Source organism: Puma concolor, chromosome D1 (assembly GCF_028749965.1).
Source record: "Puma concolor isolate L17-30 chromosome D1, mPumCon1.1.hap2, whole genome shotgun sequence".
NCBI classification, from domain to species: Eukaryota; Metazoa; Chordata; class Mammalia; order Carnivora; family Felidae; genus Puma; species Puma concolor.
The window spans coordinates 98,568,061-98,595,166 of NC_141676.1; the positions used below are offsets into that span (position 1 = coordinate 98,568,061).

A 27,106-nucleotide genomic window follows, 5' to 3' on the forward strand; every position below is an offset into this window, starting at 1 on the left:
CAGATGAGGGGGTGGCAAGCCTGGTGTCACAGAGAGAGCAAGCTCGAATCACACCATTCCTGGGTTTGAACTCTGCTCTTGCACTGTTATAAGAATAACCTGAGTATACTGGTGTCCTAGGGCCTGCTATGACAAAGTGTCAAAAATTGGGTGGCTTAAAAAAAACAGAAATGCATTGTCTCAGAGTTTGGAGGCTAGAAGTTCAAAATCAAGGTGTCAGTGGGGCCGTGCTCCCTCTGAAGGCTTTATAAAAAAAATTTTTAAAACGTTTATTCATTTATGAGAGACAGAGAGCACAAGCAGGGTAGGGGCAGAGAGAGAGGGAGACACAGAATTGAAGCAGGCTCCAGGCTCTGAGCTGTCAGCCCAGAGCCCGACGCGGGGCTGGAACTCACAAACTGTGAGATCATGACCTGAGCCGAAGTCGGACGCTCTAGCGACTGAGCCACCCAGGCGCCCCTTAGGCTTTAGGGGAGGACTCCCTCCTTGTCACCTGAAGCTTCAGGTGGTCCTTGGCGTTTCTTGGCTTGTAGATACATCATCCCAACCTGTCTCCAAATTCACATGGTCTTCTCCCCTGTGTCCCCATTTCTCTCTTTTTATACAGACGCCTCTCGTTGGATTAGGACTCACCCTAATCCAGTATGACCTCATCTTAACTTGATTGTGTCTGCAGAGACCCTGTTTCTAAATAAGGTCACAGTCACAGGTCCTGGGGCTTAGGACCTCAACATGTCTTTTGAGGGGATACAATTCAACCCATAACAAGAGTCCATAACATCACAGGTGCCTGAAAGAGTGTCTGGCACATGGGAGGTGCTCCATGAACCGGAGCTCTCATCGTCGTGAAAAAGAGGAGGGGGAATCAGAATCCCCCTTAATTCACAAGACACACACATCAGCGACAGCGTCTCCAGTGACCAACTGCTCACATTTTTCTGTTTTAGCCTAGAGAGCTTGGGATTTCGATGCTGCCTCCCCTCTCAGAGGATTGGCCTCCTTTCCTAAGACGGGCCGTGATCGTGACGGATGCTGAGGCCCAGCACAAGACAGCGCTCTTCCGAGCTGCTTGAATGGGCTCTGTGACGAGGGGACCTTTCCTCCTGCAGAAATGGGCCATCGCAGCACCAGCTCCGTGCGCCCAGGCTGGGACTGTGAATACAGGCAATCCCCTTTCTGCAGGGCTGGGATTTGGGGCCTGGGAAGGAGTCAGAAGCCAGAGGGTCACTTCTTCAGCTGGCCCGTGGGATGAGCTCTTGATCCCTCCCCTGTAGGGCAGCCTTTGGTGGTGCCAGGAAACACACTGGAAGACACCATGTTAACGTGACCTTGGACACCTATAATGACTCGAGTATTGGCGGGGGGGGCGGGGATCCACGTAATAGCTGTGCGCTTAGAGACAGTTTGGATGAAAGGATGAGAACAAGTTTCTTCTGGTTCGGTAAGAAAACTACGGAAAGTCAACTCTGCACGGGCAACGTAACTATTATCCACTTTGTGGATGGGGTACAGCCAGGGTACCCTGGCAGGCCCGTCCTCCACTGCCCATCGGTGTGCTTTCACAAACTCCTGTAGATGCTCACTGTACTCATGCCAGCCAACCGAACCAGAGAAGCCTTTCTTTTCTTTTTTCTTTTTTTTTCGAGGACACACAAGAGGGGACAGACCAGAGATAAGCGATGTTATCTATTCACCAGTATGGATAACCCAGAGAGGAAAGAGTCCACATTCCCTCACCAGACGCAATGCTTGGCGTGAACCAAGGTGCACCGGGGAGTCGGTGAGATCCTTGAAAAGGCTGGGATAACTTATCGGGATTGGGGACCCTGTCCCCAGGCAGAAGCAGAGTGACCACTCTGTGGTCCCACACCCTGTGCACCAAGGGATGAGCAATCACTCTTGGTCATCTCTATTCAGTGAGGCAGAAGCAATTTTTACTGGAAAGCCCACAAGTGTGACTTTTCCATTCTTCCTGTTTGCAAGTCCGTGCAGCTGATGGGGGAAAAAATAGCCCAGCTCATTTGCATTTAAGTCTTGAAATCTAAATATTTCCGTGAGTCATTCATTATTACCATATAACTCAGTGTTTGCATGCAAATAACTTTAATGACATAAATGCTTATAAAATAAGTCTCTTACCATATGAACTCGGTAAAGAATGCTAATTCCCAGAGTCATGAATGGCTTGGAGAAATCAATCACCTTCTCCCGTTCAGCAGTAATGGTGAGGCCTGCCACAGCCAGGTCTGCTTTCTGAAAGGACAGAGAAAGCCCATCAGTGGGGTGGCCTTGTTAGATGCAGGTATGGGGACTTGTGACCAGAGGTCATCACTACTGGGGAGATGTCACTCTAGTCTGGTTTCTCTGTGTGGGAAGTGACTCTAGATAGTCACAGTACATTCCAGGCCTGAACATAACAGGACACGGGTATTGAAGCTATAACTTATGGTCATTTGAGGTCAGACCCCTCTAAATACATCAGTAAGTATAAAAAGCCGGGGGCATCACTACAGACCGTTCAGAGACAGTCTCGAAACGCCCTAGGCGAGGGAAAACCGGCACATAGGCTGCTGGATTCTCAACATCAAGTAGTTTTTAAATTCAACTTCTTAATTTGCTCTGTCAACAGAACTTGATGGAGTTGCCAGGTTGTAGAGGACGCGTGGTGGGAGGCAGTTACAGTGAAAAACAAAAATGATGTAACCACGGAAATGAGAAACAATCTAATGCAACCCCACTCATTTCATGGTGAGGACACGGAGGCTCAAATTGAGCTGGTGGCCTGACGTCACAGAGTCTGTCCTTGTCAGAGCTGGGGCTGGACCCGGGGCCTTCGGGACCACTGGCCACTTACGTTGCTGTTAAGGTTAAAATTCAGGTGCCATAGAACTAAAAGAAGGGTCTCTGGCCCTTCATGCAAAACCACCAGAATCTGTTCCAAGGACATTTCTTTCCTTTCTTCCTTTCTTTCTTTTCTTTCTTTCTCTTTCTTTCTTTCCTTCCTTCCTTCCTTTCTTTCTTTCTTTCCTTCCTCCCTTCCTTTCTTTCTTTCCTTCCTCCCTTCCTTTCTTTTCTTTCCTTCCTTTCTTTCTTTCTCTCTTTTCCTTCCTTCCTTCCTTCCTTCCTTCCTTCCTTCCTTCCTTCCTTCCTTCCTTCCTTCCTTCCTTCCTTCCTTCCTCTACTTGCACCTCAGGTGCCCAATTTGGATAACAGTCTGTCCTGAATTCAAGCCCTCTGGGTAAGGAGATGCTATAGGCTTCCTCGATGATCCTCTTGGCCAGAAAGTCCTTCCTTGAACCTAACTGAAACCCATCCTGTGGCAAAGCAAATTCAATTTCTTCCTATTGGGTCGGCTCCCTTTGCACATGGTATGGAGGGGACAAGCCCAGAACTGGTACACAGTTCTGGTCTGCGTGCTGCCCTCATCAACTAACTTAGCCTAGTCGCTTCATGTCTCTAGATGTCCTTGACCTCATCCTTAAGCCAAGGATGTGAGGTGAAGACAGGGCGAGGACCCTTCCCGGAAATTCTCTAACAGGGATTCTCCACATCTAGTCTCTGACCACCAGCATCAGGATCACCTGCAGGCCTTACAAAAATGCGAATTTCTAAATTTTCTTAAGGTTTATTTATTTTTGAGGGGGAGGGAGGGGCAGAGAGATCTTTTAAAATGTTTATTTTTTTTGAGAGAGAGATGGGGAAGGGGCAGAGGATCTGAAGCGGGCTCTGTGCTGACAGCAGAAAGCCTGACATGGGGCTTGAGCTCACGAACTGTGAGATCATGACCTGAGTCGAAGTCAAACAGTTAATGAACTGAGCCACCCAGGTGCCCTTAAAATGCAAATTTCTGAGTCACACCCCAGACCCCCTGAATCAGACTGTGCTGGCGGGTCACCAGCATCTGTATTTGTAACAAGTTGCCCACATGATCCTGACTACCACTAATATTGAAGAGCCATGTTTTATAACCGGGGCGTGTATCTCAGACTGGCCTCCACTGGTTTCCATTTCAGCTTAACTCCTTCTAATTCTGGTGGATCAGCTGATGGAGAAGAGGTAGAGAGAAATAAGAAAGGGAAGTGTCCGGCCATCTACAAACAGGCCGGGCTGTTCTGAACGAGTGCACACACATACACACACACACACACACACACACACACACACACACGCACGTACATGATTCTTCCTAAATCACTGCAAAGAAAATAGAGAGATAGACACGCTGGCCCTCATTGTGCACACAAGGGAATCTGAGATTTGTGTACAAGAAGGATAAATCCATTGGCAAAGGTCAGTCTGTTCTGCATTTCAACCTTGAGTCTCCACTCCTGGTCCGTGTTCCGTCTGCCAGAGCGGTCACGTGATCCTGGCATAGGTTAACAAACTCAGGGCCTTATAAAGTGAGACCGGGCTTAAATAAAAGAAACGAGGGTGAAGACGTAAGAGATTTTTAATAAAAAATAAACATGTGAATGCCTCATTGTGCTCATTCTGCGTTTCTCCAAGAGAGCGCTGATTGCTGCTATCAAGTGAATCAATCCTTGAGATTAAAAAATGAAGTTTGATGAGAAGATTGTTAACACCTTCATTTGGGACACTTTGGAGGGTTGCTGGGGCCTTTTAGAACCTCACCCCCCGATGACAGCGGCACTGGCTGGAGGCCCACTCGAGAGCACAGGTGTACAGCAACAGAAATCAACCAAGCACAAAGGCCCAGCAGGTGCGATGTCAGACTCATGAGTGTGGGTTTCCAGCCAATTGGCAGCCCAAGCCCTGCATGAACCTTTGGAGGAGACGAGTTAAGTGGGTTGGATTGAAGGAACTGAAGAAAAGATCAGGAAAACCAAAAGTCATAAAACGGGCAAAGGTACACAGTTTCCGGTCCCTCCTCTGATTATTTAAGAGCACATATTCCATCCACCCCCCAAATTAACCAAATTCAACAACTCTATCCCCAAGTTTCTTAATTTTTTGATGTTTGTTTATTTTTGAGAGAGAGAGAGAGAGAGAGAGAGAGACAGAGCATGAGTGGGGGAGGGGCAGAGAGAGAGGGAGACAGAATCTGAAACAGGCTCCAGGCTCCAAGCTGTCAGCACAGAGCCCGACGCAGGACTCGAACCTACGGACTGTGAGATTATGACCCGAGCCAAAGTCGGACGCTCAGCCGCCGAGCCACCTAGGCGCCCCTCTATCCCCAAGTTTCTTTTCCTCACACAGCTTTCCTCCAAAAAGGGCAAACTTTGAATTGAAATTTGGAAATCATGGCACACGTTTATAAACGTTGGCCAACAATGACATTATGGTAAAACAATTCCATATGGAGAGAAAGGTGGAAATGGACGGTGTCACAGGAGTGATACTTTCCTGGGTGCTTACAGAACTACCACATACCCAGAGGGGGTGTGTGCCCCAGGCTCAGACAGGGCATTTCTGCCCACTCACAAAGAGACGCTTCCCAAACTAGTTGGGGGCAGGGGAGGCAGGAAAGGAGGGGTGGGGTGGGAAAAAGCCAGAAGAAACCACGGAGGTGTGCTCGTGGCTGTTTCTTACACTTAATCAACTTAGTATAGACTAGTAATTGTCTACCCTGGCTTCCATGCATCCTGAAGTATCAGCAACAACCTCTCAGGGTCAGGTTATTCCAAAAGATGTGCCTGCATTTTATTTCATCTTAGTTAAAAAGACATTCTGCTACAGGAGCACCCGGGTGGCTCAGTCGGTTAAGCGTCTTACTCTTGGTTTCGGCTTAAGTCACCATCTCACACTCCCTTGTGTTGGAGCCCCGCATCGGGCTCTGCGTTGTGAGCACAGAGCCTGCTTGGGATTCTCTCTTCCTTTCTCTCTCTCTGCCTTTCCCCCACTCACACCACCTCTGTCTCTCTCAAAATAAATAAGTAAACCTTAAAAAAAAGACATTATGCTATACAGCCATCTTCGATGAGATGATATGCCACGAAACCAAATGGACGGCCAAAGTGAGGTGGGAATGTTAAACTGTTAGCAACTGTCAGTGTGGGGGAAGGAAGGAAGTATGGGCATGCCGATAGCCCAGGCCAGCCCTGCCGGGTCTCTTGGCCGCTCACAGCAGGAGGGCTGTGCTCTCCCGTGGAAAAAGCAGTGGGCAGGACATCTCAAGACCCGGCTGTTGCTGCAGCTGGGCCACAAACTCACGGTGTCCGTGGGCAAGTCATTCCCTTTTCTGGGCCAAAGCTGTAGCCACTGTAAAATGAAAGGGTTCAACCAAATGCCCTCTAAACTCTTCTTCCAGCTCCCAGACCTCACGCTTGGCATTTCGCTTTGCTAGAAGAGGCGGAGCTTAGTTTAACGGACTCCTTTTGCTCAAGGAGATGACGGCGGTTGGCAGAATCGGATGCTGTGGAGCAGTTGGGGAGAATGAGCTCGGAGGAGGAAACTGCCAGACGTGTCGGCAAAGAGCAGCAGCCGACAGGGACCCCAGGCAGGGGAAGGAAACCCAGAGAGGTCAGGAAAGTGCACCACCATCTGGAGAGCAGGTCCGGGAGCGGTCCCACGGGCAGGGAAACCAGAAAAGGCTGGGACCCCCAGAGCCAGAGGAAGAGAGGGAGGGCTGACAAAAGAGAACTGGTAGAGAGTTCTGTATGCAGCATGGTGTTCCTGGTCTCGGGGTGTTGAGTGTGTGTGTGTGTGTGTGTGTGTGTGTGTGCGCGCGCGCGCACGCGCGGGCACACAGGGGCGTATAAATACATTCCCTCCGAAAAGCCGCTCTCCTCCCCATTTTCAATTGAAAGTGTTCTTTGAAGAGCTTCATGTTCTGCCTCTGAGAGATCCCCCTCTTTTATCTCCTGGATGTTTGTAGAATTTACAAGGGGAGGGCAGGCTGGAGCCAGCCTGGAGGTGACTTCCAAAACAGACTATCCTTTGCCTCGTGGAGTTTAATAGGGGTCATGCAACTGCCTCCATTGCTATCAAAGCCTGGAGGCCCAGTGTGGCTGCCGCTCTCCTCCCGGGAGCTGGGGCTTGGCTGGGAAGGAGGCGGCATGTTCCCAGCAGGGCTCCCCGGTCGCCTGAACCTGCTGCCGCCACCCTGCGCCTCCCTGAGAACACCACTACCGCCGGGAAGGTGTCTGATGGCCGCAGATCCCGGACAGCCCGAAGGGAACAAACACTCTTCTGTGTCCTTCTCCTCTTTCAGAGAGCTGCTGCCCTCTTTCGGGCAACATGCGCTCCCATCCCCTCAGCAGTGCCCCAGCAGCACTGGCCGATGGCCTCCGGTGGCCTCAGCCCAGCCTCCCCCACCCACCTCCCAGAGAACCAAGCTAAAGAGAGGTGGGACAGGACGGAAGGCCATGTGCCCAGAGCAACTCGGCCTCTCTGGGACTCATTTTACTGGGCTATACAGTGTGGGCAATGCCTGGGAGAGTCCAGAGAGATGCTGGGCCTATGTCTGGAGCGGCCGTTGACACAGGGCTAAGACTCAGCCTTCTGTGTGGGGCAGACCTGTCTCGACTCTGTTAGTACGCACTTGTTTGCTGTGTGACTTTAGGCGACACACTGAACCTCTCTAAGCCCCAGTCTGCTCATATGCAAAGTGGGGGTCATCACAGTGCCTACCTCCTAGAATTGCTGAGAAAGCGAATGGTTCAAAGTAAGTACTCGGTAAATGTTTGCTTTTAGGATGATAATCTCAACAAGGGCCTCTGGAGACGGTATCTTAACCCGGGATGAGATATCTTAACCCGGGATAAGTAGGAACATCTGGGCGGGGGTGCCGGGGGCAGCCAGGCTGTTCTACTTCCAGGTAGGGCAGTGGCCTCTGGACACTGGGCCCCTGGTGGTCTTTCCCGGGTGACCTGGGACATGCACAGAGCTGTGCTGACAGGACGTGCTTCTCTGGTGTGGCTGCCTGTCTCTGAAGGTTCACCTAAGGACCCTCTGAGGCCTCATGCTGTCCCCACGCTTAGAAAACTCAGGGAAAAAATGGACACTCAGCTTGGAAACCAAACTCAGTCATTTCCCACAGTGTCTTCCTTGTTATGTGATCCTCCTCTGGGGACAGCAGATGAAATGACCTCCCCAGCTTCCTTTGAATTCTCGGATCCGCTGTGCTATCTCTGATGGGCTTCTAGATCTTTTTTCTCTGGCTTTTTTTTTTTACCGGGTCCCCCTGCCCCCCCCCGAAGTCCTCAGTTTCCTGCCCCCTGGGCGGCGGGGGGCCCGGCTGTTTTTCCATGCCAGCCACTTTCCGCCCCTTTGCCAGTCACATCTGTACATCCCTTATTTCACCTGCTACTCAGGCCCCATGGTGCCTCCCATTCTTTGCTGCCATTTATTTAACTCTGTAATTGTGTTACTTAACTCTGGGAAGCTTTGGGAGGCTACAGTTGGAATGAGAAAATGCTACACAGAATGAGGTTGTACTGAGCATTCCTGGAAACCTTCACTCCAAGGTAATTGTGTCTGGAGATCCCTTGTATATCGAAGAGGCTTACAGAATTCCAAGCAAGGCCGGTCTGAGGCTGCAAGACGGGAGCTGGCATAACGCATATAAATACCCAGATAGGGAGGAGCTCCGTCTGAGTCCATCAGGGAGGCTTGCCAGGGAAGGATAACTAACGCACATTAGGCCCTGGCTGAGGATGATATGGGGCCACTGAGCAGGCGCTGTGTCCCGGGATCCCCCCTTGAGTGTGGGCTCTCGGGGTAGGCAGCAACAGCCTGCACGGCCCCCACTGTCCCCTCCTCCTCTGCAATGCTCAACATTCCCTCACCCCTCTTTACGGACTCTCCACCTTGCTGTAGGCAGCGTGCAAGGTGCTGAGATAACAGGCGTGGCCCCGTGCGGCAGAGGGCTTGCAGTCCGGAGGGGAGGTGGACAGTCATGAGACAGTCGAACTATTTGTAAAGTTACAGCCGCAACAGGTTTTATAAAAGGGTCATATAAGGCACCATGAGAAGGTGCAAGAGGGGGTTGACAGAGTCTGGGAGGTCTATGGGGGCTTCCCCCAGAGGAGATGCAGTTGCCTGAATAGGAGCTACCTGTGAGAAGGCCTGGGGTGAGCACGCCCAGTGGAAGGACAGCATGTGCCAAGGCCCCGAGGCAGAAAGGGACTTGGTGCATTCCAGAGATTGGAAGAAAGCCAGAGTGGCTGGAGGACACAGGACTGAGGAGCCTGCTATAAGATGAGGCTGGAGAGGCAGGCAGAAGAGGCGACAGCTTGAAAAGAACTTGGATGGCCCTGACTATTTTAAGCAGTGGATGGCCTACAAGATACAGTTTGGAATACTAACCTCGCTAACACCTACAGCCCTTCCTGTGTGTCAGGAGCTGGACTGAGCACATTATGTGTGTCATCTCACTTACTGCTCACAAAACCCCTAGGAGGTAAGTTACTATTATTATCCCCATTTTACAGGGCACAGTGAGGCATAGAGAGGTTAAGGAACTTGCCCAAGGTTGCACAGCAAATAAAAGGCAGAGCCAGGATTCCAACTTGGGCAGTTTCATTTCAGAGGCTGTATCGTGAATCTGCACCAAATTCAATTGGCTCTAGTGAAGAAAAAAGATTAAAGAGAGGCAAGAAAGGACCATCCTCATTATTATCTTCCCATGTTCGCTATTTAAAAAAAATTTTTTTTAACATTTATTCGTTTTTGAGAACCAGAGAGAGGCCGAGCATGAGTGGGGGAGGGGCAGAGACAGAGGGAGACAGAATCCAAAGCAGGCTCCAGGGTCTGAGCTGTCAGCACAGAGCCCGATGTGGGGCTCAAACTCGAGGAGTGCGAGATCATGACCTGAGCCGAAGTCGGACGCTTAACTGACTGAACCACCCAGGCGCCCCGCTTGTTTGCCATTTATACCACTCCACACAGGGCAACCTGATGTCCATGCCCCCACTCCATCCACATCAGCCAGCTGGACATGGTACCACGTCCCAGAGATGCTTTCCAGCCCTTATCTTGCTGAACCTCCTAGCCAGCCATTCTTCTCAGCCCCTTGCCCGGCCCTCCTGAATGAGGTCAATGTCAAGGACACACAGCCCCCCCTCCACGTCTCTGACTCCATTGCCACGCATCACCGGCACCAGGCCAAATCGGGCTCACGTTCCAGCCCTGCCAGTCACCGACTGTGTGACAGTGGGTAGGTTTTACATCCCCTCCAAACTCACTTTTCGCTTCTGTAAGTGGAGATGATAATGACCAGCTCAGGGCTGTTGGGAGGACAAATGACATGTAACGCACAAAGCACGGGGCCCGGCATATACAGATGCTCAATACGTAGTGGCTATTAATATTCTTTTTCTAAAAAGATGAACTTTGACACCACGACAACTCTACCCTTTCTCCCTCTTAAAAAATTATCCACGATCCTCACTCCCCTGAAGTCCGCCCTCATGAACTCCTGTGACTTCAGCCTCACTTCCCAGGACCCTTTGGGCTCCCCCACCCTGCACCAGTCTGGCTCGGCTGACTCCAAACACCTTGCACTTCCTGACAGCAGTGGCTCCCGAGGTGTTGCTTCCTCCACCTAGAATGTCCAACCCACATCGCCACCTACCCTCCAAGCCCATTCACAGCTTACCTCCTCTGCAAAAACTTCTATCGCCTCCCCAGGAATGAGCCAGTCCTCATATCACCAAAGGTGATAAGACACGGTTTATACCACTCACGTGGCATAGGCCATATAATGCGCTGGATTCGAACAGGGGGCCAGGGCTCGTACTCGAACTCTGTACTTACTAGCTGTGTGACCTTGGGAAAGGACTTACCTTCTCTGTGCCTCAGTTTCTTCTTCCATCAAGTGGGCATAACAGCAGTTCCTACCTTCACGGGGCCTCTGTGGGAATTAAATGAGGAAGCCGTGCAAAGCCTCTGCCTGGCACAGAATAACTCAGAAGATATTAGCCCTTCTAATTATTCTTAGTGTCGTTGTAGACATTCATATCTTAGCTCCCCATTGGATTATAAGAAGCAGGGACAAGGATTTTAAAATATTTAATGCATATAGCATTTCAAAGTTGCCATAGGTCTCGTTTTACAAAGAAACCGAGGCCCAGAGAGGTTAGTAATTTGCTCAAGTACACAGAGCTAGGACAAGGAGAAAGTGAGCTTCAGACCCATATGGAGTATTAGGACCATTTATGTGGCTTTCTGATGGCTGCACTGGGCACAGTGATTTTCCCAAAGTGGGCACACGGCGAGTCCCTAATGAACAACCAGGACGGCCCACGGTGCAGGACACGGGAGGACAAGCCACCAAACGTGGCCTGCCCTCGAGTCCCTTCGCGCTGACAGCAGAATCAGGCAGATGTCTGACACGTGCCTGTCAGCAGGGGGGATTTTATCAGGAAGTCAGAATGTTACAACCGGATTCAGGTCATGACCCGGATGCGGTCAGATACAATCCTCATCCTCCAGCCTAAGGCAGACTCGGGGGCCCTGGATCCCGGCCAGAGGGCTCCCTTTTCCCCTTATACCCTCCCAGGCCCAGTCCCCCCGTAAGCCCGCTCAGGAGAGAGCTTGCCCAGGCTCTGTGCTTACAGGCGGCCGTCAGGGGAGAGGTGTTCGTTCTCCCCCCCAGGAAAGTCTAGGGATGGTGAGGACAGTCACGTCCTCGCCGGGCCCGGTGGCCGGAGAGAAGAGGAAGGGCTGGCTCCATGGAGCCAGTTTCTAGACTCTGGCCGGCCCTCAGTCCCTGCTGTGCAGTGGAACAGATTAACATCTGCAGCTCAGCCCATTTGAAATTAGATTATCTGCTTACTTCCTGTCTTTTGATCGATTTACCTGCTGGGTGTCTTCCTCCACCCCCCTCCCCGCCACCCCCCGCCTAGTGAGATGCCCACGGACCTGCGATGACTCACTGAGGTCACCAGGCAGAGCGGCAGTGGATTCTGAAGGAGACGGGGGAAGCTCACTCCCACTCCTGGCGTGAGCTTCGGCAGAAGTCATCATTTAGGCCTTCCTAATAACAAGCCTGAGAAGGGCGCACATCTGCTCTCCTGCCACAGGAGGCAGGCTGTCTTCCCCCTCCTCCCCGTGGGCACTGGGGCTGAGCATGAACTCACTCTCAGGGCTCACATGCCATCTGCACCACGTCCGGCGTCCTCGTCCACTGGGGACACTGGATGCCAGCCCCACCCCTTCTGCTTTTAGGACACGGGAACAGGGGTAAGGGCAAAGACAAGAGCACCCAGTTAGCACGCACGCACGCACGCACGCACCGACCAGCCAGCACCCGGGCCCCCGAGGCTGCCCGCCCCTATCGAGGGGGAGGCTCTGATCGGAGCTTTCGCGAACCGGTCTGAGCCCAAATGGGTGGGATTTATCCGTGCTCACTGGGCTGGGCCCATCCTCCGTAATGCTCGGGGAGCAGAGGGCCAGAGCAGCGTTAGTATTCCTGGGGAAGCGGCGACGTCATTCGCGGGTCCGAGGGCTCCCCGGTGCTATTTCTCGAGGTGACAGTCTGCTCTCAGGGTTGGATGAATTTCTTTAGAGTTAAATTAAAATCCCCATGAAATATTTAGTTGGCTCAGCTCAGGGCTGTATTATTGGCCTATGCGGGCAGATTTCAGTTAAGAACCAGGCTGAAGGTAAGAAGGGGTTGGCAGGTCAGCCACCGGTGAAGTGGTGGAGCACCGGAGGGTCTGAGCAAATGTTGACCGTTGACCTCTTGTCATAGTCTCCCGTTCACCGGCCATGGGCCTTCTTGCCTTTTGGGGTCAGACAGATGTCTGTTTAAATCCCAGCCCTGCCATTCGCCAGCTGAGCAAATTACCTCCAGTCCGGGCTTCAGTCTCCTCCTCTCTAAAATGGGTGAAATAATGTCTTTTATGTTTGCTGTGAGGATTAAATGTAATAACCTATGTAAACGGAGCTCAGGTGCGGTCCTGCCTCTTCCTCTCCCCTCTTCCAAATGTAGTTTTTCAAGGGTCTCTTGAAAACTAAAGCAGATTATGCTGTTCTAGTCTGTATTGACTTAATCTTTTTTATGCCCGTGGCCCCTTTCAGCACTCTGGTGACGTCTGTGAACCCCTTCTTTAGAAATGTTTAAAAATGATTATTCTGCCTGGGTGGCTCAGTCAGTTAGGCGTCCGACTTCGGCTCAGGTCATGATCTCACGGTTTGTGGGTTCGAGCCCCACGTCCGGCTTTGTGCTGGTAGCTTGGAGCCTGGAGCCTGCTTTGACTTCTGTGTCCCCCCTCTTTCTCTGCCCCTCCCCCGTTAACACTCAGTCTCTTTCTCTCAAAAATAACTAAAATAAAAAAAAAATTAAAAAATGATTATTCTATTTACTGTATTGCATAACTGTATTACACAGAAATACAGTTGTCAAGCTGTCTGGGTGGCTCAGTCACTTTAGTGTGTGACTTTGGCTTAGGTCATGATCTCACGGTTCGTGGGTTCGAGCCCAGCATCGGGCTCCATGCTGACAGCTTGGAGCCTGGATGGAGCCTGCTTCGGATTCTGTGTCTCCCTCTCTCTCTCTGCCCCTCCCTTGCTTGCGCACTCTCTCTCAAAAATAAATAAGCACTGGGGGGGGGGGGAAAGAAATCCAGTTGTAAAATATTTTTACATCTTTGTGCTACAGTGACCTTGGAGCTACAGGTAGGTCTAAGACCAGCACTATACTGACACGACTGGTGACAAAGTCACAGGTATAGTTCATACCAGTATGCTTTGCTGCCCACATTCGTAATTAAAGGAAATAACACATTTCAGTTTAAATTTAGAAACCAAATAGATGTAAATTTTTCTCTTCTAAGTTTATGGACTCTCCTGATGCTATCTATCCTCAGATCCTTGGGCGGACAGGCAAAGAACCCACAGAAACTTCTCAGCTTACAAACAGTACAGGCTGACCCTTGAACAATGCAGGGGGAGGGGTGGTGACCCCCTGCCCAGTCGAAAATCTACGTAAAAAGTTTGGCTCACCCAAAACTTAACTACTAACAGCCTACTGTTGACCGGAAGCCTAACCGATAACAAACAGTTGATTAATTTGTATTTTGTAGGTCATATGCATTAAATATCATATTCTCACAATGAAGCGAGTAAAGAAAATGCTATTCAGAAAATACATTGTACTGTATTACACTACTGTACTGTATTTATAGAAAATAAATCTGTGTCTAAGTGGATCCAGGCCATTCAAACCCAAGTTGATCAAGGGTCAGCTGTAATCGTTGACCACGGCCCACGGGAGTCAGGGCCTGCAGCCTACTCACCACACTCCGGCCATGCTGGCCTTCGTCTTGCTCCTCCAACAGGGCAAGTTCATTTACATCTTCACATCTACGTTCTTCTCCGGCTGCAGGGCTCTGCCTTGGCCTTGGCCTTGGCTAGGCTGGTTTCTTCCCACTGTTCAGATCTCCAAGTGGTTTTCCTTGTGTGCCCATCTAACGGACCCCTCTCTCTGACACTCTTATTGTCCTGTTGTGTCTTCTTCACAGCAAACATTACAATGCAAAGCTGTCTTATTTATGCATTCATTTCGCTGTTTATTGTCTAGAATGCAAGCTCCAGGAGGCAGGAACCTGTAATGTGTTTTTTTTGCTACAGCCTTATGAGTACCCCATTTCCCCCAAACTGATAAATCCCCCAGGCCACGTGACAATAAAGTCATCAGCAGGCCGTGTGTTAAGAGGCACTAGATCCCTACTGGCAAGTTTTCATACTTCTGCCCGTCTCCCACTCCTGCCAGCTGCCAAAAAAGCCAGGTGGGATCTGGGGCACAGCGTGGGGCCCCGCCACTGAGCGCGGCTAACTGGCCCACGGGGGGATCAAACTCGCAGCCCTGACTTCATAAGCAGGGGGCTTGCACTGACCACGCCAGCTCTACAAGGTTCCGGGCCTACGCTGTGAGAGCACGTTCAGGTTCAGACAGGCTCAGGCAAGTGGCTTCTGCTGCTGGAGGAATCTGACAGCACCACTAGCTCACGATGCTGTCTTTCTTTTATTTCCCTTCCCACCTGTCAGTCTTGTAATGAAAAATGGTGTCACTCACAGGCCTGTTATTAGGACTGTTTCGGTGCGATGAAATCAAGTAGCACCAGATGTTGGAAGCATTGCTGAAGTTACAGAAGCTTCCCCTCCTCCCCCGTCTCTACTCCAAGCCGACAAGTCCCCTCCACTGTCTCACTCACCCCTCACTGTCCTGTTGGACAGGAGGGAGCCCCCAGCTCTGCTTCAGACTGGCCACTGAGCTGCCCCATGGCACGAGCAAGGGTGAGCAGTGATCTGACCAGTCAGATCCAAGAACTGGGTAGCCCCAGCTTTGTTCTCGTCTCTTATCGATATAGGCACAAGTCCGAACCGTTGCAAAGGGCAGGAGGGGAGGGCATTTTCTCAGGGATCCCTGTAGTTTTTTGAGGAGAGAGCTAGAGACGTCGTCATAAACCTCTGGCCACTCTTCTCGGGTGGCAAAGTCCATCTGGCCGACTTCAGAAAGGTGTCCCACCTTGTTCATATGGCTCATGTGCCTACCAATAATAACATCCTCAAAGTGCTTTTCACAAGGCCGCATTTGGCTCCACAACAACTACAAGGTCAGCAGTAGCCAGTTTAGAGACTGGGGAACGAGGCTCAGCAGTTATGTGGTATTACATTGGCGGTAATGGTTGCCTTTGGGAAGGAGGGGTGTATAGAGAGAAAGGAGGCGTGTTGGCGGGGTGGGGACAAGGGGCCCTCAGCGTGCTGGTCATGGTGTTACTTCTTGACCCGGATAGTGATTCCATAAGTATGTCCCCTTGGTGACAGTTCATCAAGCTGGCACTTAAGATTTATGTGCTTTTCTATACGTGTATTTAAATTAAAATGTTTTTCAAAAAGTTAAGTGATTTGCCCAAGTAGAAGAATGAATGGCTGCCTTCACGCCTGACACTGAGCACCTTGCTGACTCCGAAACCCACAGGGGCTGCAGTGGCTGCGTTAACTGTGCCGCAGTCTGGGAATTTCACACACCCAAGAAAGGGACACTACTGTGGATCTCTGTTTAAACGCCTGAGTGATGGCTAATTCAAGAAGGACGGGAAGGAACAGCTGGATGTTTTAACGCGATTTGCATTCGCATCTGGAAGGAGAAAAGTCTAGCTCCCTAGTCTGGTCCAAACAGCTGAACAGACTGAAACTTCTGGACGAGCCAACTCTTTGTCCAATGAACACCGGGCAAAGCCCCAGGGAAGCCTGGCCTTCCCCTGGGGAAGCCTGCTGGGAGCTGCAATCACCCTCCAGCACTGAGTGGTTCCCATTCTAGGTGGGTCTTGAAACCTAGAGGAGAGGGGAAATTCAGCCTGTCACAGATTCAACAGCAATGCTCTCGTAGTGCTTTGTGACAGAGAGTTGTCAGAGGGCCCCGGGTTTAAGTCTGCCTCTTGGTAGCTGTGTGACCTTGGGCAACTCACTTAGCCTCTCTTAACTTGTTGTCTCATGAGCAAAGTAGGAAGGGTAACAGCTTCTGTTTCACTGGGCTGTGAGGGTAAAATGAGCTAATGTACAGGGCCTGATGCAGAGGAAATGTTCATTGATCAACAAATGCTCACTGCCATTGTCACGCTGTTCCTGATCCTGGCATCCTGCCTCTATCCTGTCTGTTCTCTTTGAAGCCCCCAGGACCTGGCCTCTACTCTGGGCTGTGCCATCCTGCCTGGGGCGGGGCAGGGGGGTGGGTCCTCTGAAGGCTAAGCCCTTCTACCCGATTTGCTCCTATGTGAGTCCCCTTCGCTTTCGAATGACACCAACGTGCATGCGTGCTGTTACCTGACGCCATCCACCTTGTTTTGATCTCTTGCCTGTGGCCCCACTGTTCGCCACTCCCCAGCTGCCAGCCAGGGCCCCAGTCCACTGTTCCACTGCCATGCAGGATGTGGTGGGTCTGCTCAGGGTGTCTCCCGGATTTGGACAGGGGATCCATTTGGCAAGAGTCGACAGCATCTTTCCGAGCAGTCCAAATTCATTGAATGGACCCCAGGCTGCCATTTTAAAAGAGGTGGGCCTTTGTTCTGTTGCCTCAATTGCAAATGTGGACGCAGTTGGAGCAGGAATGTGTCACCAAGCAGGGGAGCATATCTGAGGGCTGCAGAAGATAAGGAATCATTCCACAGGTTCTAGAAAGGGTGGAGCAGAACAGGGCTCCCGGCTGCTTCGAGAGCTGCCAAAACACCACCATTGGCACGATCAAGACAGGCCTGGTTCTCATGCTGACAAATGGTGGGATGTCAGCTGCTCCTGACAAGCTATGGGATGGCAAGAAAAATAGTCTGTGAATAAGCCCCTCAAAGCATATAACGATTCTGGCCGAGAACTGTGAGACGGGGAGGCCAAGCCATGGCAACAAGCAAGTTGAACACCACAAGACCTTCTGGTGCAAATTCATTTCTGTGAGTGAGAGATGGCCAGAGGACAGAGGGAGCTGTCACATTCAGATTCTTTGAAGCAGGCCTATTTATTCACAGGAAGACAAGAGATGAGCAGGGCCTGCCTGCTGGGGCAGGGCAGGGAGCCACAGCAGCAGGATCTGATGACTGAGGTACCGCTAGGTAAGCAAAGCCTGGTATGTGTTCGGGGCGGCTCTGCACGGTAATTAAAAGAACACACTGTGGACCCATCTGAGCTTGGAGTCCGCCACTTTGCAGCCACCACGTGGCTTGGATGAGTTCACCTCAGGGCCTGTTTGCGGATCTACAAGACGGGGGTAAGAAGACATTGCCTTGGAAGGTTCTTTAACGATTAGATGAGATAATATCTGTAAAGCGATTGTTAGTACGTAGTGAGTGCTCAGTCAAAAGCGCCCGTTAATTATCTTTAGAGTACTTTCCAGCCAAGGGACAGGCAGAAGGTCAGCACAGGGAGCCACAAGGGCTTGAGCACGGCACATGAGTCTCAGGTGAGGTGACTCAGACATCCGGGCAGGTGATCCGGGAGCCTGCTCCATGATGCTCAGGCCACTGCTACCCCTCAACACACAGACTCAGGAAACAAAGCCAGCAAGTACAGCGGGACAAGGTTTACTCCAAAGGCAGTTGGAAGATAAATGTATGTGATGGGGGCTGAGAGGATACCCAGTTAGGCTAACTGAAGATGCAAGAGTGGACAGAGGTGAGCTGTGATTCGGGGAACAAATTAGGAGATGGGGGTCGGTGGCGGGGGGGGTCAATTTAAAGCCAGACAACCAGCCCCGGACATTCCCATACCTTGGCGAGAGGACAGAGGGGTGAGGTTGCTTATGCAGGGGGGTGAGCTGGAGGCCCAGCTGTGCATTGTTGGGGAAGGCAGAGATTTATAGGAAGCCTGTGTAGGCCCGATGGCTGCTGTGAAAGGGCAGCCCCAGAGAAGACATCAACTCCTACAGCACCAACCTGCTGAACGTACCAGCATATCTAGGCCAATTGTGTGCTTTCCCTGTTGCTAGTCAAAGGGATCATCTGAAAACTTGTAGCTGGTTCTTAGCATCGGGCTGTTCTGTCCAGGCTTGAACTTTCTTGGGGCCAGGGGGTGTAATGGTCCGTTCTTTTGCACATGCCTTCACAGCATCCCATCCATCCATCTATCCATCTGTCCATCCATCTATCCCTCTGTCCATCCATCCATCCACCCACCCATCCATCCACTCATCCATCTGTCCATCCGTCCGTCCGTCCATCCATCTACCCACCCACCCAACCATCCACTCATCCATCTACCCACCCACCCACCCACCCAACCATCCACTCATCCATCAACCCACCCACCCACCCACTCATCCATCCATCCATCCATCCATCCATCCATCCATCCATCTATCCATCCATTCATCTGTCCATCCATCCCATAATTGCTGAGTGCTAGTGTATGCTGGGCCTGTTCCAGATGCTACCAGTACACAAATAAGACCGATGTAGTCCCTGATCTCAGAGAACTCACATTCTAGTGAAGGGAGATGCACAAGAATCAAATAGTCCCATTATAAGCAAGAGGATTTCAGACGGTGATGATCTCTTTGAAGATAACACAACAAGGTAATGTGGTAGAGTGTAACTAAGAGAAAGGATGGGGGTTCCTTAGGGTGGCAGAGAAAGAATGTATCTTGGAGGAGGTGACACCTGGCTTAGACCTAAATAATGAGAGGGAAATAGTAGATTGGAGACTTGGGGAAAACAGATTTTTGGTAGAACAAAGAGCAAATGTACGGGTTGTATGTTGGCATGAAGCATGCTGTGTCCAAGGAACCAAGGCAAGGCCAGTAGTGATGCAGCAGAGAGAGCGAGAGCCAAGTGACGGGAGATAACAGGGCCCTGGGGCCTCTTGATCAGTCCTTCAGATCCTAGGAACATTGGTGAAATTGTGGCTGATGCAAAACAGGGCACAGGGGGAAGAGATATGCTCATTTAACATGTGAGCAACAGTAGCCCAGGAAGATTCAGCTGCTAATTTACGATTCAGGGACAGACCTTGACTTGCAACTCAAGGTATTCTTCTCTAAGCCTAAGAGGACATGTGGACTCCCTAGCACCTTGTCACCTTACACGGGTGCCTCTTCCCCCAAGAGATGGCCCGGGGAACCTTCCCTCCAATTCTGCTCCTTGTGCCCCCTTTTCCCACAAGAAAAGGGCAAGAAAAGAGGGGGGCTCAGAACAGTACAGCAGGCCACCACTATTGCATGTAGTATCTGGAAAGCTGCTGGACCTCCCCACTGTGAGAGCAGGACTGGTCAGGGGCTGCTTGCTCTATTGATCTGATAAACTTAGGTAGTGTCCAGGCATGGTGTGGCAAAGAGGAATCAACCCAGGTCAGCCTGGGAGAGGGAAGGACCAGCCCCGGGTGCCTACATCTCAAGGGAGCAGGTGCACATCCCTGAGTGTGTGTGTGTGTAGAGGGGGATGGATGGCAGGGAGGCTGAGGACCTGAGCTTTAGGCCCAGAGACGAAGTACAAGGACAGCTTCCTGCAGAGAGAGAGGGGTAACAGGCGACAGGGACAGGAGAGGGCTCGCACTCCCTGCGAGTTACCACATGACAGGCACACTATGGAGACTGTAGTTCACTGATTTCTAACCCGGAGGTGGCTGCCATTATTTCCATTTGGAGAATGAAGACCCGGGGGTCAGAAACGCTGGGTGACTTGCCCTCACAGCTTTCACCTGGAAGAGCAGTGATCTGCACAGGTGGCCCAGGGGGCGGGGTGTGGGGACAGGGGTGAGTACGGCCACTCCTTCCATTTCTGCACCGCGTGTATCCTGATGACTCCCAACTGGAGAGCAGGCCCAGCTCTGCCCTCCCGCTGGCCTCCCTCACCCACGACCTCCTGTCCTTCTCGCCCTCAGAGTCCTGCTGGCACTTCAGACCCATGTCATGTACTCCGTGTACGTCTTCGTCTCCTAAAGCTACTCTTTTTCCATGTACTATTTCTCAGTTCATGACTTTACCAGCCACCTGTCATCCAAAACAGAGAGCAGGAGTCAGCCCGGAGTCTGCCCTCGCCCTCCCTTCCTTGCTCTCTCCCCATTCAATAACCAAGCCCCATCCATTTTCCTTCTGCAATGCCTGCTTAATCCATTACCGCAACTCGACTCTCACTGCTGCTGCCATCATTCAAGTCTTCATTTGAATTATTCAGTAGTCTCTGCACTGGTCTCCTTGCTTCCAGTTCCTTCCCACTCTATCCATCTACTGAACTGCACGGGCACCAGCGGTTCTCAAAGTCGAGAGGCATAGGCACCAGCGGTTCCCGAACTGGAGATCACGGGCACCAACCAGTGCTCTTGAACTTGAACGTGCATCACAACCACCTGAAAAACCTGTTAACATGCAAACTGCTGGGCCCCGCTCCAGAGTTTCTGATTCAGTAGGCTGGGATGGGGCCCCCGAGTTTGGATTTTGCACGAGTCCCGGGTGATGCTGATGCTGCTGGTTCAAGGTACACAATTTGAGAACCACTTCCTTGGGGTCTGTTTCTACACCAAGGACCTACTCAGGTCAGTCCTCTTCTTAAAAAACAAACAAACAAACAAACAAACAAACAAACAACCCAGAAACTCCCTACTATCTTTGAAATCTTTAAAATCGAGCCCAAACTCCTGCGGTACCTGGGTGGCTCAGTTGGTTAAGCATCCAACTTGGGCTCGGGTCATGGTCTCAGAGTTCATGGGTTCGAGCCTCGCATCAGGCTCTGTGCAGACAGGAGATCCCCTGTCTCCCTCTCTCTCTGCCCCTTCCCCACCTCTCAAAAATAAAAAAAAATAATAAACATCTTAAAAAAATAAAATCAAGCCCAAACTGCTTACAGTGATCCTCACCACCTGGCCTAGCCATGCCTTTCCCGCATCACCTCAAGCTACTGACCTCTCTTCAACCTGTAATGAGCCTACATCGCACTACTCACGTTCCTTAAGGCTGTCAAATATTTCAGACTCTGCATCTGCCCACAGTTCCCGGCCTGCAACTCTTTCCCCCCTGGAGCTTGTCCACTTCCTACTTGTCCATCAAGGTCCAACTTGACTGTACCTCCCTTTCAGGCATCATAGTGTGTTAGAAGGGCTGTGGACTTTGATGTCAGCCAGGCTTGGCTTTGAATTCCAGATCAATCCCTTGTTAGCCGTGTGACCTTGAATTAGCCTCTCTGTTAGGCTGGGGTTAACCTCAGCGTCTTCATTATAAAATGTGAATCATAATAGTTATCTTCTAAGATTGCTGTTGGAGAGGAAATGATGTATGATAAATGTCTGACAGGTAGGAGGTAGTCAATAAACAATAGCTATTATTATCATTAGCTCTGTTCGAAAGTTCTGCCTGGCTTCCTGGAGACGAACAGTTTCCTGTTTCCTCTGTGTTCCCACAAAGTTTTGTATGATTCCATTTTGCGTATATCACATACTATGGTCTCATTATTTTGACACATTAGACCTCATTCCAAGTATAGCTGGGGCCATTGTAGGACTTATAAAAAATTGATCCTCTCAGCAGGCGTAGTGGGCACATGGTTTGGCAAACTAAAGGCTTCTCTGTAGGAAGAGAATCTACAGGTGGATACGTGCCCCCACCACTGCACATGCTTGGTGAGCAGTGCGAGTGTTAGGTTTCAGGCCCTATTCACTCCTTGTACAATATACTACCTGTACAACTGTTTTTGGAGGTTCTATGTATATAGCCTGTGAGTTCAGTGCAAGTAAGAACCGTGTCTTATCTACCTGAATCCATAACTGATGTTGAATCAATGTACCCACGGGCAAGTAATATTGGCTGAGGATGGGAAATACATCAGCAGGGTTAGTTAGGGCTCTGGCCTCAAGTGCAGGGGTAGGATCCTTACTCCTGTGGAGAAAGGGAGCCCAAGGACCAGGTTAGACTCAGGCTTGAGGAATAATCAGGGGCTGAATTGCTAAAACTAGGTGGTGAACAAGAACGTACTTTGGGGACTGAGACAGAGGTTAAGTGCCCAGGTGTTGAACTGGAGTTCGAGAAAGAGCTCTTAGAGCCCAGAATATGAATGAGCCTGCAGATAACATCTTACCTCTGCCATATGGGGTGGGCAATCAGGACCAGAGTACCCTTAGAAGATATTAACATACCATTTTCTATAGCTTGCTTCCCCACCCCTGCCCCACGTCAATTCCTTACTGCCTGTCTCTTCTGTTGAACAGCAAGCCAATCTCTTAGAAGGCTTTCAGATGCCTTAATTAATACATTTCCATTTCTTTTGCAGACCCCTCGCTCCCCTTAACAGCTGGCACTCAGTGGGGAAGGAGGAAATAATTCCCAAGAAGTGAGCCTCTGACAATTTCCCAGCCTGCTTCTAGACGCCCATGGGGTTTGGAGGAATTCCCAGTCTGAAGCTGCTGATATAACTCTGAACACGACTGAAGCCCAATCCCCCCGAGAGTCCCATGTCAATTCCTGCCGAGGTCTTTTCCTGAATCTGGGCTGACCTTCTCTGGACCTCACACTCTACAAGGCCACTTTAAGGGAGATAAGGATTGAGGTTGTGTACCTTCACAGGTGATGCACAATGCCCTTACTTGGCCCCGCCTTGCTCAGGGCTCAACTCACATCCGCCGTGGCCACACCGGAGCAAACATTTCTCTGATGGGTCTGTACTCTCCCTACCTCCACACCACCTCGTCTGTAACCTTTCAAAGGCAGAACCAAATCTGATCTGTCCCCTTACCCCCACCGAGGGTAAAAGGGCACAGTGACCTACACGTAGTACGTGTTAAATTACCTTCTGCTGATTGATTATTCAATTGATAGCCTGGTTTTCTAAGCCTTGGGTTGACATCTGCATTGACATAAACTCGCTGATGGGTGACCTAAGTTTATGCAAAGAACGCTTATTTTTTTTTTTTTTAACATTTTTATTTTTTATTTTTGAGACAGAGAGAGACAGAGCATGAATGGGGGAGGGGCAGAGAGAGAAGGAGACACAGAATCGGAAGCAGGCTCCAGGCTCTGAGCCATCAGCCCAGAGCCCGACACGGGGCTCGAACTCACGGACCGTGAGATCGTGACCTGAGCTGAAGTCGGACGCTCAACCGACTGAGCCACCCAGGCGCCCCCAAAGAACGCTTATTGTATGGCGCCTCGTTCCGTAGGATTCGAAGGAACTGTTTCTTAATGCTTTGCTGTGTTCTAGAAATTTCTGCTTGTCTGCCTGCCCTTCTAGCTGGAGGGCTCCTAGAGGGAAGGAACCTGGGTTCAAATCCGAGCACTTCCAGGTGTTGGCCTCTCGGGGGCTGTGCCTTCTTAGCCTCTAAGAAGGAAGCAGTTACAAAAGCCCCCACCCCCAGGATTAACGGCAGGGAGGACAGAAGTGTCATCCAGGTGTCCCTCTCAAGCCGGCCACTCAGAGCCACCTGCAGCCTATTCCTTCCTCCCCGTTATTCCAGCAGGTCGGGAAGGTTCGGCCGCAAGCGTTCTGTGTGCCAGTCAGCAGTTCACATGTGCTCTTTGCAGCGCAGTGAGGAGAGCGCAAGATTGGGGTCTGGAGGGGGCAGGAGTCCGGGCTCTGGCCACCCGGGGTGTATCTGCGCTTGCATGAATCACTCAACTCTGAGCCTCCATATCCTCATCTGTGCACGCTGGAACAAGAATTCCTGCCTCTCGGGTCATATGAGGGTTAGATGAAATGCCACGCGTGGAGCTCCTATAAAGTGCCTGGCCCTTGTCAGGAGTGAGCAGTCCCCTCCCCTCCTACGCGCTTTCCTGGGGGCTCAGCTTGGAACTCAGGAGAGACGTGACCAAATGTCTGGAGCACAGGAGACCCCCATCCTGATTCACCACAAAGCCAAGGGAAATAAGAGGAAGAAAAAAAAAAACCTGAAGGCCTTAGCAGAACCCTCTGGTGGATCTGGGGGCTCGTCCCAATCTTGCGGGGTGCGCGCAGGTCGCCTCTGGATGGGGAGAGGGAAGCAGTCCCCAGAGGTAGACGGGGCAGCCCAGCTGTATTGGTGGCCGCCGTCACAGTCATCTCAGAAGAATGGGAGTGTGGCTGCAGTCTCAACCCTGCTTTTATTGGCTTTTTATCAGGTAGGTAAAAGGAGGTGCGTGGCAGAACAGAAGCTTTGAGAACTAGAAATGAGACAGAGTCGTGTAAAGGCAGGGACTGCTGAGAGGGAGGGCGGAGGCGGCCGTGGCCCAACATGCAGCCCAGGGCTCTGGCCCTTTTCTTCTCAAGGACAATGGTCTGTGAATAATGAGCCAGACAGGATGGATTTTCTCCCGTCCGGGTCTCGGGGAGTCGCAGGCCAGCACTGCGACTTGACCTGCGTCCCTCACGATGCTCTTCTAGAAAGGGCCATTCCCAGAGTCAAACAGCCATCCTCTTTCCCTGAGAGGCAGGTGCCCAAACCCACACTTAAGGCTTACACAAAAGGGACGTTCACCCCACTCAATGGGCCCTAGAAGTAAATGGTGAGATCCCCACATGTCGCCATCTTTTTCTGGGCACCTTCACCGCCACTGCCTTGATTCGAGGCCCATCCCATCCACCTGGATCCTGGGACATCTGTCTAGTGAATACGCCTGCATCTGGTCTCCCCAAATCCAGTCCATTCCCCTCTCTCCTGCCAGAGGAACCTTGGCGACCAAGCCAGAGCCAATGATGCCGCTCCCTTCTTCCAACAAAACAGACCATCTTGCTCTTCAACAGCTCCCCGTGAGCCTTCTGGACAGAGTTTAAATATCCAAACACACGAGTCCTATCACAACGGGCCCCTGCCTACAGCCCTACTCTCCTCTGCTCCTTCCCATGGCTGACTTCAGCCACACAGAACCACTCACGCTGCTCAGCACGTATCTTGGCGTTTGCCGCATCTAGAGTATTCTCATCTACCAAGAGGATCCTTCTCCATCCTCAACACTTCCCTTTCCTTGGTAAGCCCTTCCCCGTTCACACCTGTACCACCTTGCCCGTCCTTCTGCCAGACCTGTCCTTGCCCCTCACCACCCACTTGACCGTGAACAGGTTCCTCATCTGCAACATTTGATCGCTGTGTGGACTAAATGAGTTAATACAGTCAAGTGCCTAGAACAGCACCTGTCTCATAGGAAACACTCAATAAATGTCAGCCATGATTATTATCACTATTAATACAGCGCATATCACATGGCACTGTAATTCTTCCTTTACCTTTCTGGCTCTTAGAGTAGACACTGGACTCCTTACTGGCCATTCCTCACTTCCAAATAGTGCTTTGTCAGGGAGTGGGTACTTGGATGAATGAATGAGCGATCACTGAACCCCATCTCTTCCTGATTTGAGTAAATTCAGAAACCAAGGGGAAGATAGAGTAAAATTCTCCCTGAGCTTGGATATCACATGGGGGAATGCGCTGAACACTCAGTTTTAGCCCCTGGATTGGTATCTTTCTTTTAAAGAATAGAATTCTCTGACCTATTTGCAGTTAAAATAGTCTGGCTTCATGGTGAATAGCAATCCCAGGGGGACTAGTTGTGGTATTTTTTTAGTTCAGCAAAATGTCTCTGGACAACCTTCCCAAGTGGATTGAGGCCACGGACAGCCCACAATACCAGGCCTCTGGCAAACTCGCTCCCCAATCCTCTCTCAAAGGGGCCCGGCAGGGGAAATGGAAGGAGGCATTTCAGCTTCATTTACACTTAACTCATCAAAATGTCACTGGAAAGAGCGATTTGATGTCAAAGGCTTACGAGCCTTGGTTCTAAGCCTTCCAAAGCCCTTTTCTCTTTGAACCTAAATGTGCCATTCTGCCAACACGGTGTTGAATGCCAACAGGGTGGTTGGTTCTGAACTTTGAAGCCAGAGGAGGACTCTTCCTCTTCCCGAATGTGATTTGCAGCTGGGTCCCGAGGATGTGAAATGCAGTCTCTCCCCTTCCTGGTTACCAGTCCTCGGGGCTTAACCGACAAGAACGCCTCACCCACACTGGGGGAGAGAGGAAGGGGTCACAGAAGCCATCTGCCCAGCTCTTGCCCTTCACAGATGGAGTGCAAACCCTTCATAGGCCAGAGCCAGATCTGGGTACCAAGTCCTGGGCACCCTCCAAATCCTCTGCCTAGGAGGACATCTCCAAAGTGAATGCCAATGGTGGCTGCGGGGACCCGAGGCTGCCATTGCAGCAGGTGAGATCGTGTCCTGCCATGGACTAGTGCCTGGGCTTGACCCTGCTTCTCCGCTTGCTGGCTGTGGGACACTGGGAGAATCATTTTGTAAGTCTCCGGTGGCTTATCTCTACGATGGGGATAACAACATCTACTTCACGGCGCTGTTGTGAAACGGGTAAGGAGTAAATACTGGTGAAAGCGGTTTCGGATGGGAAATCACTGCAGAATCTTGTGAAGCGTTACAGAGACAACAGCCCAGACGGATATGCCCCTGATGGCGCTGCTTCCCAGTTATCCGCCTTGGGAAGAAGTTCTCGCGTCTTGGCCAGGACTCCAAAACCCTTTCACAAATGCTCCACCCCCCACCCCGTGCTCAGCCCGGTCCTGACGGTTACCCAACCCAGACACTGCTCCAGCCACGTGGCGGGCTCTGCGTCCTCCCCGCCCCCGCCATTCTCAACTCTGGGCAGCTCTTGTCCATAGGGAGTTCATTTTGAACAACAGCCAACCTTTCTGCTCCACAGCTCCCTCTAGCGACAACCCCTTCTCCTGCTTTCCCGTAAAAGCAAGGCTTCTTTACAG

At 51.1% G+C, this 27,106-nt stretch overlaps 1 protein-coding gene across 5 annotated transcripts in view; it reads right to left on the reverse strand.

The window, feature by feature from the left end:
- Nucleotides 1-27,106, reverse strand: part of GRIK4 (glutamate ionotropic receptor kainate type subunit 4) — a 431,577-nt gene that overhangs the window by 42,610 nt on the left and 361,861 nt on the right. For all 5 annotated transcript variants that reach the window (XM_086678846.1, XM_086678845.1, XM_086678847.1 and 2 more), the window contains one exon: nucleotides 2,140-2,253. In XM_086678846.1, the coding sequence (XP_086534972.1) occupies nucleotides 2,140-2,253 (114 nt within the window). The remainder of the gene's footprint in view (nucleotides 1-2,139; nucleotides 2,254-27,106) is intronic.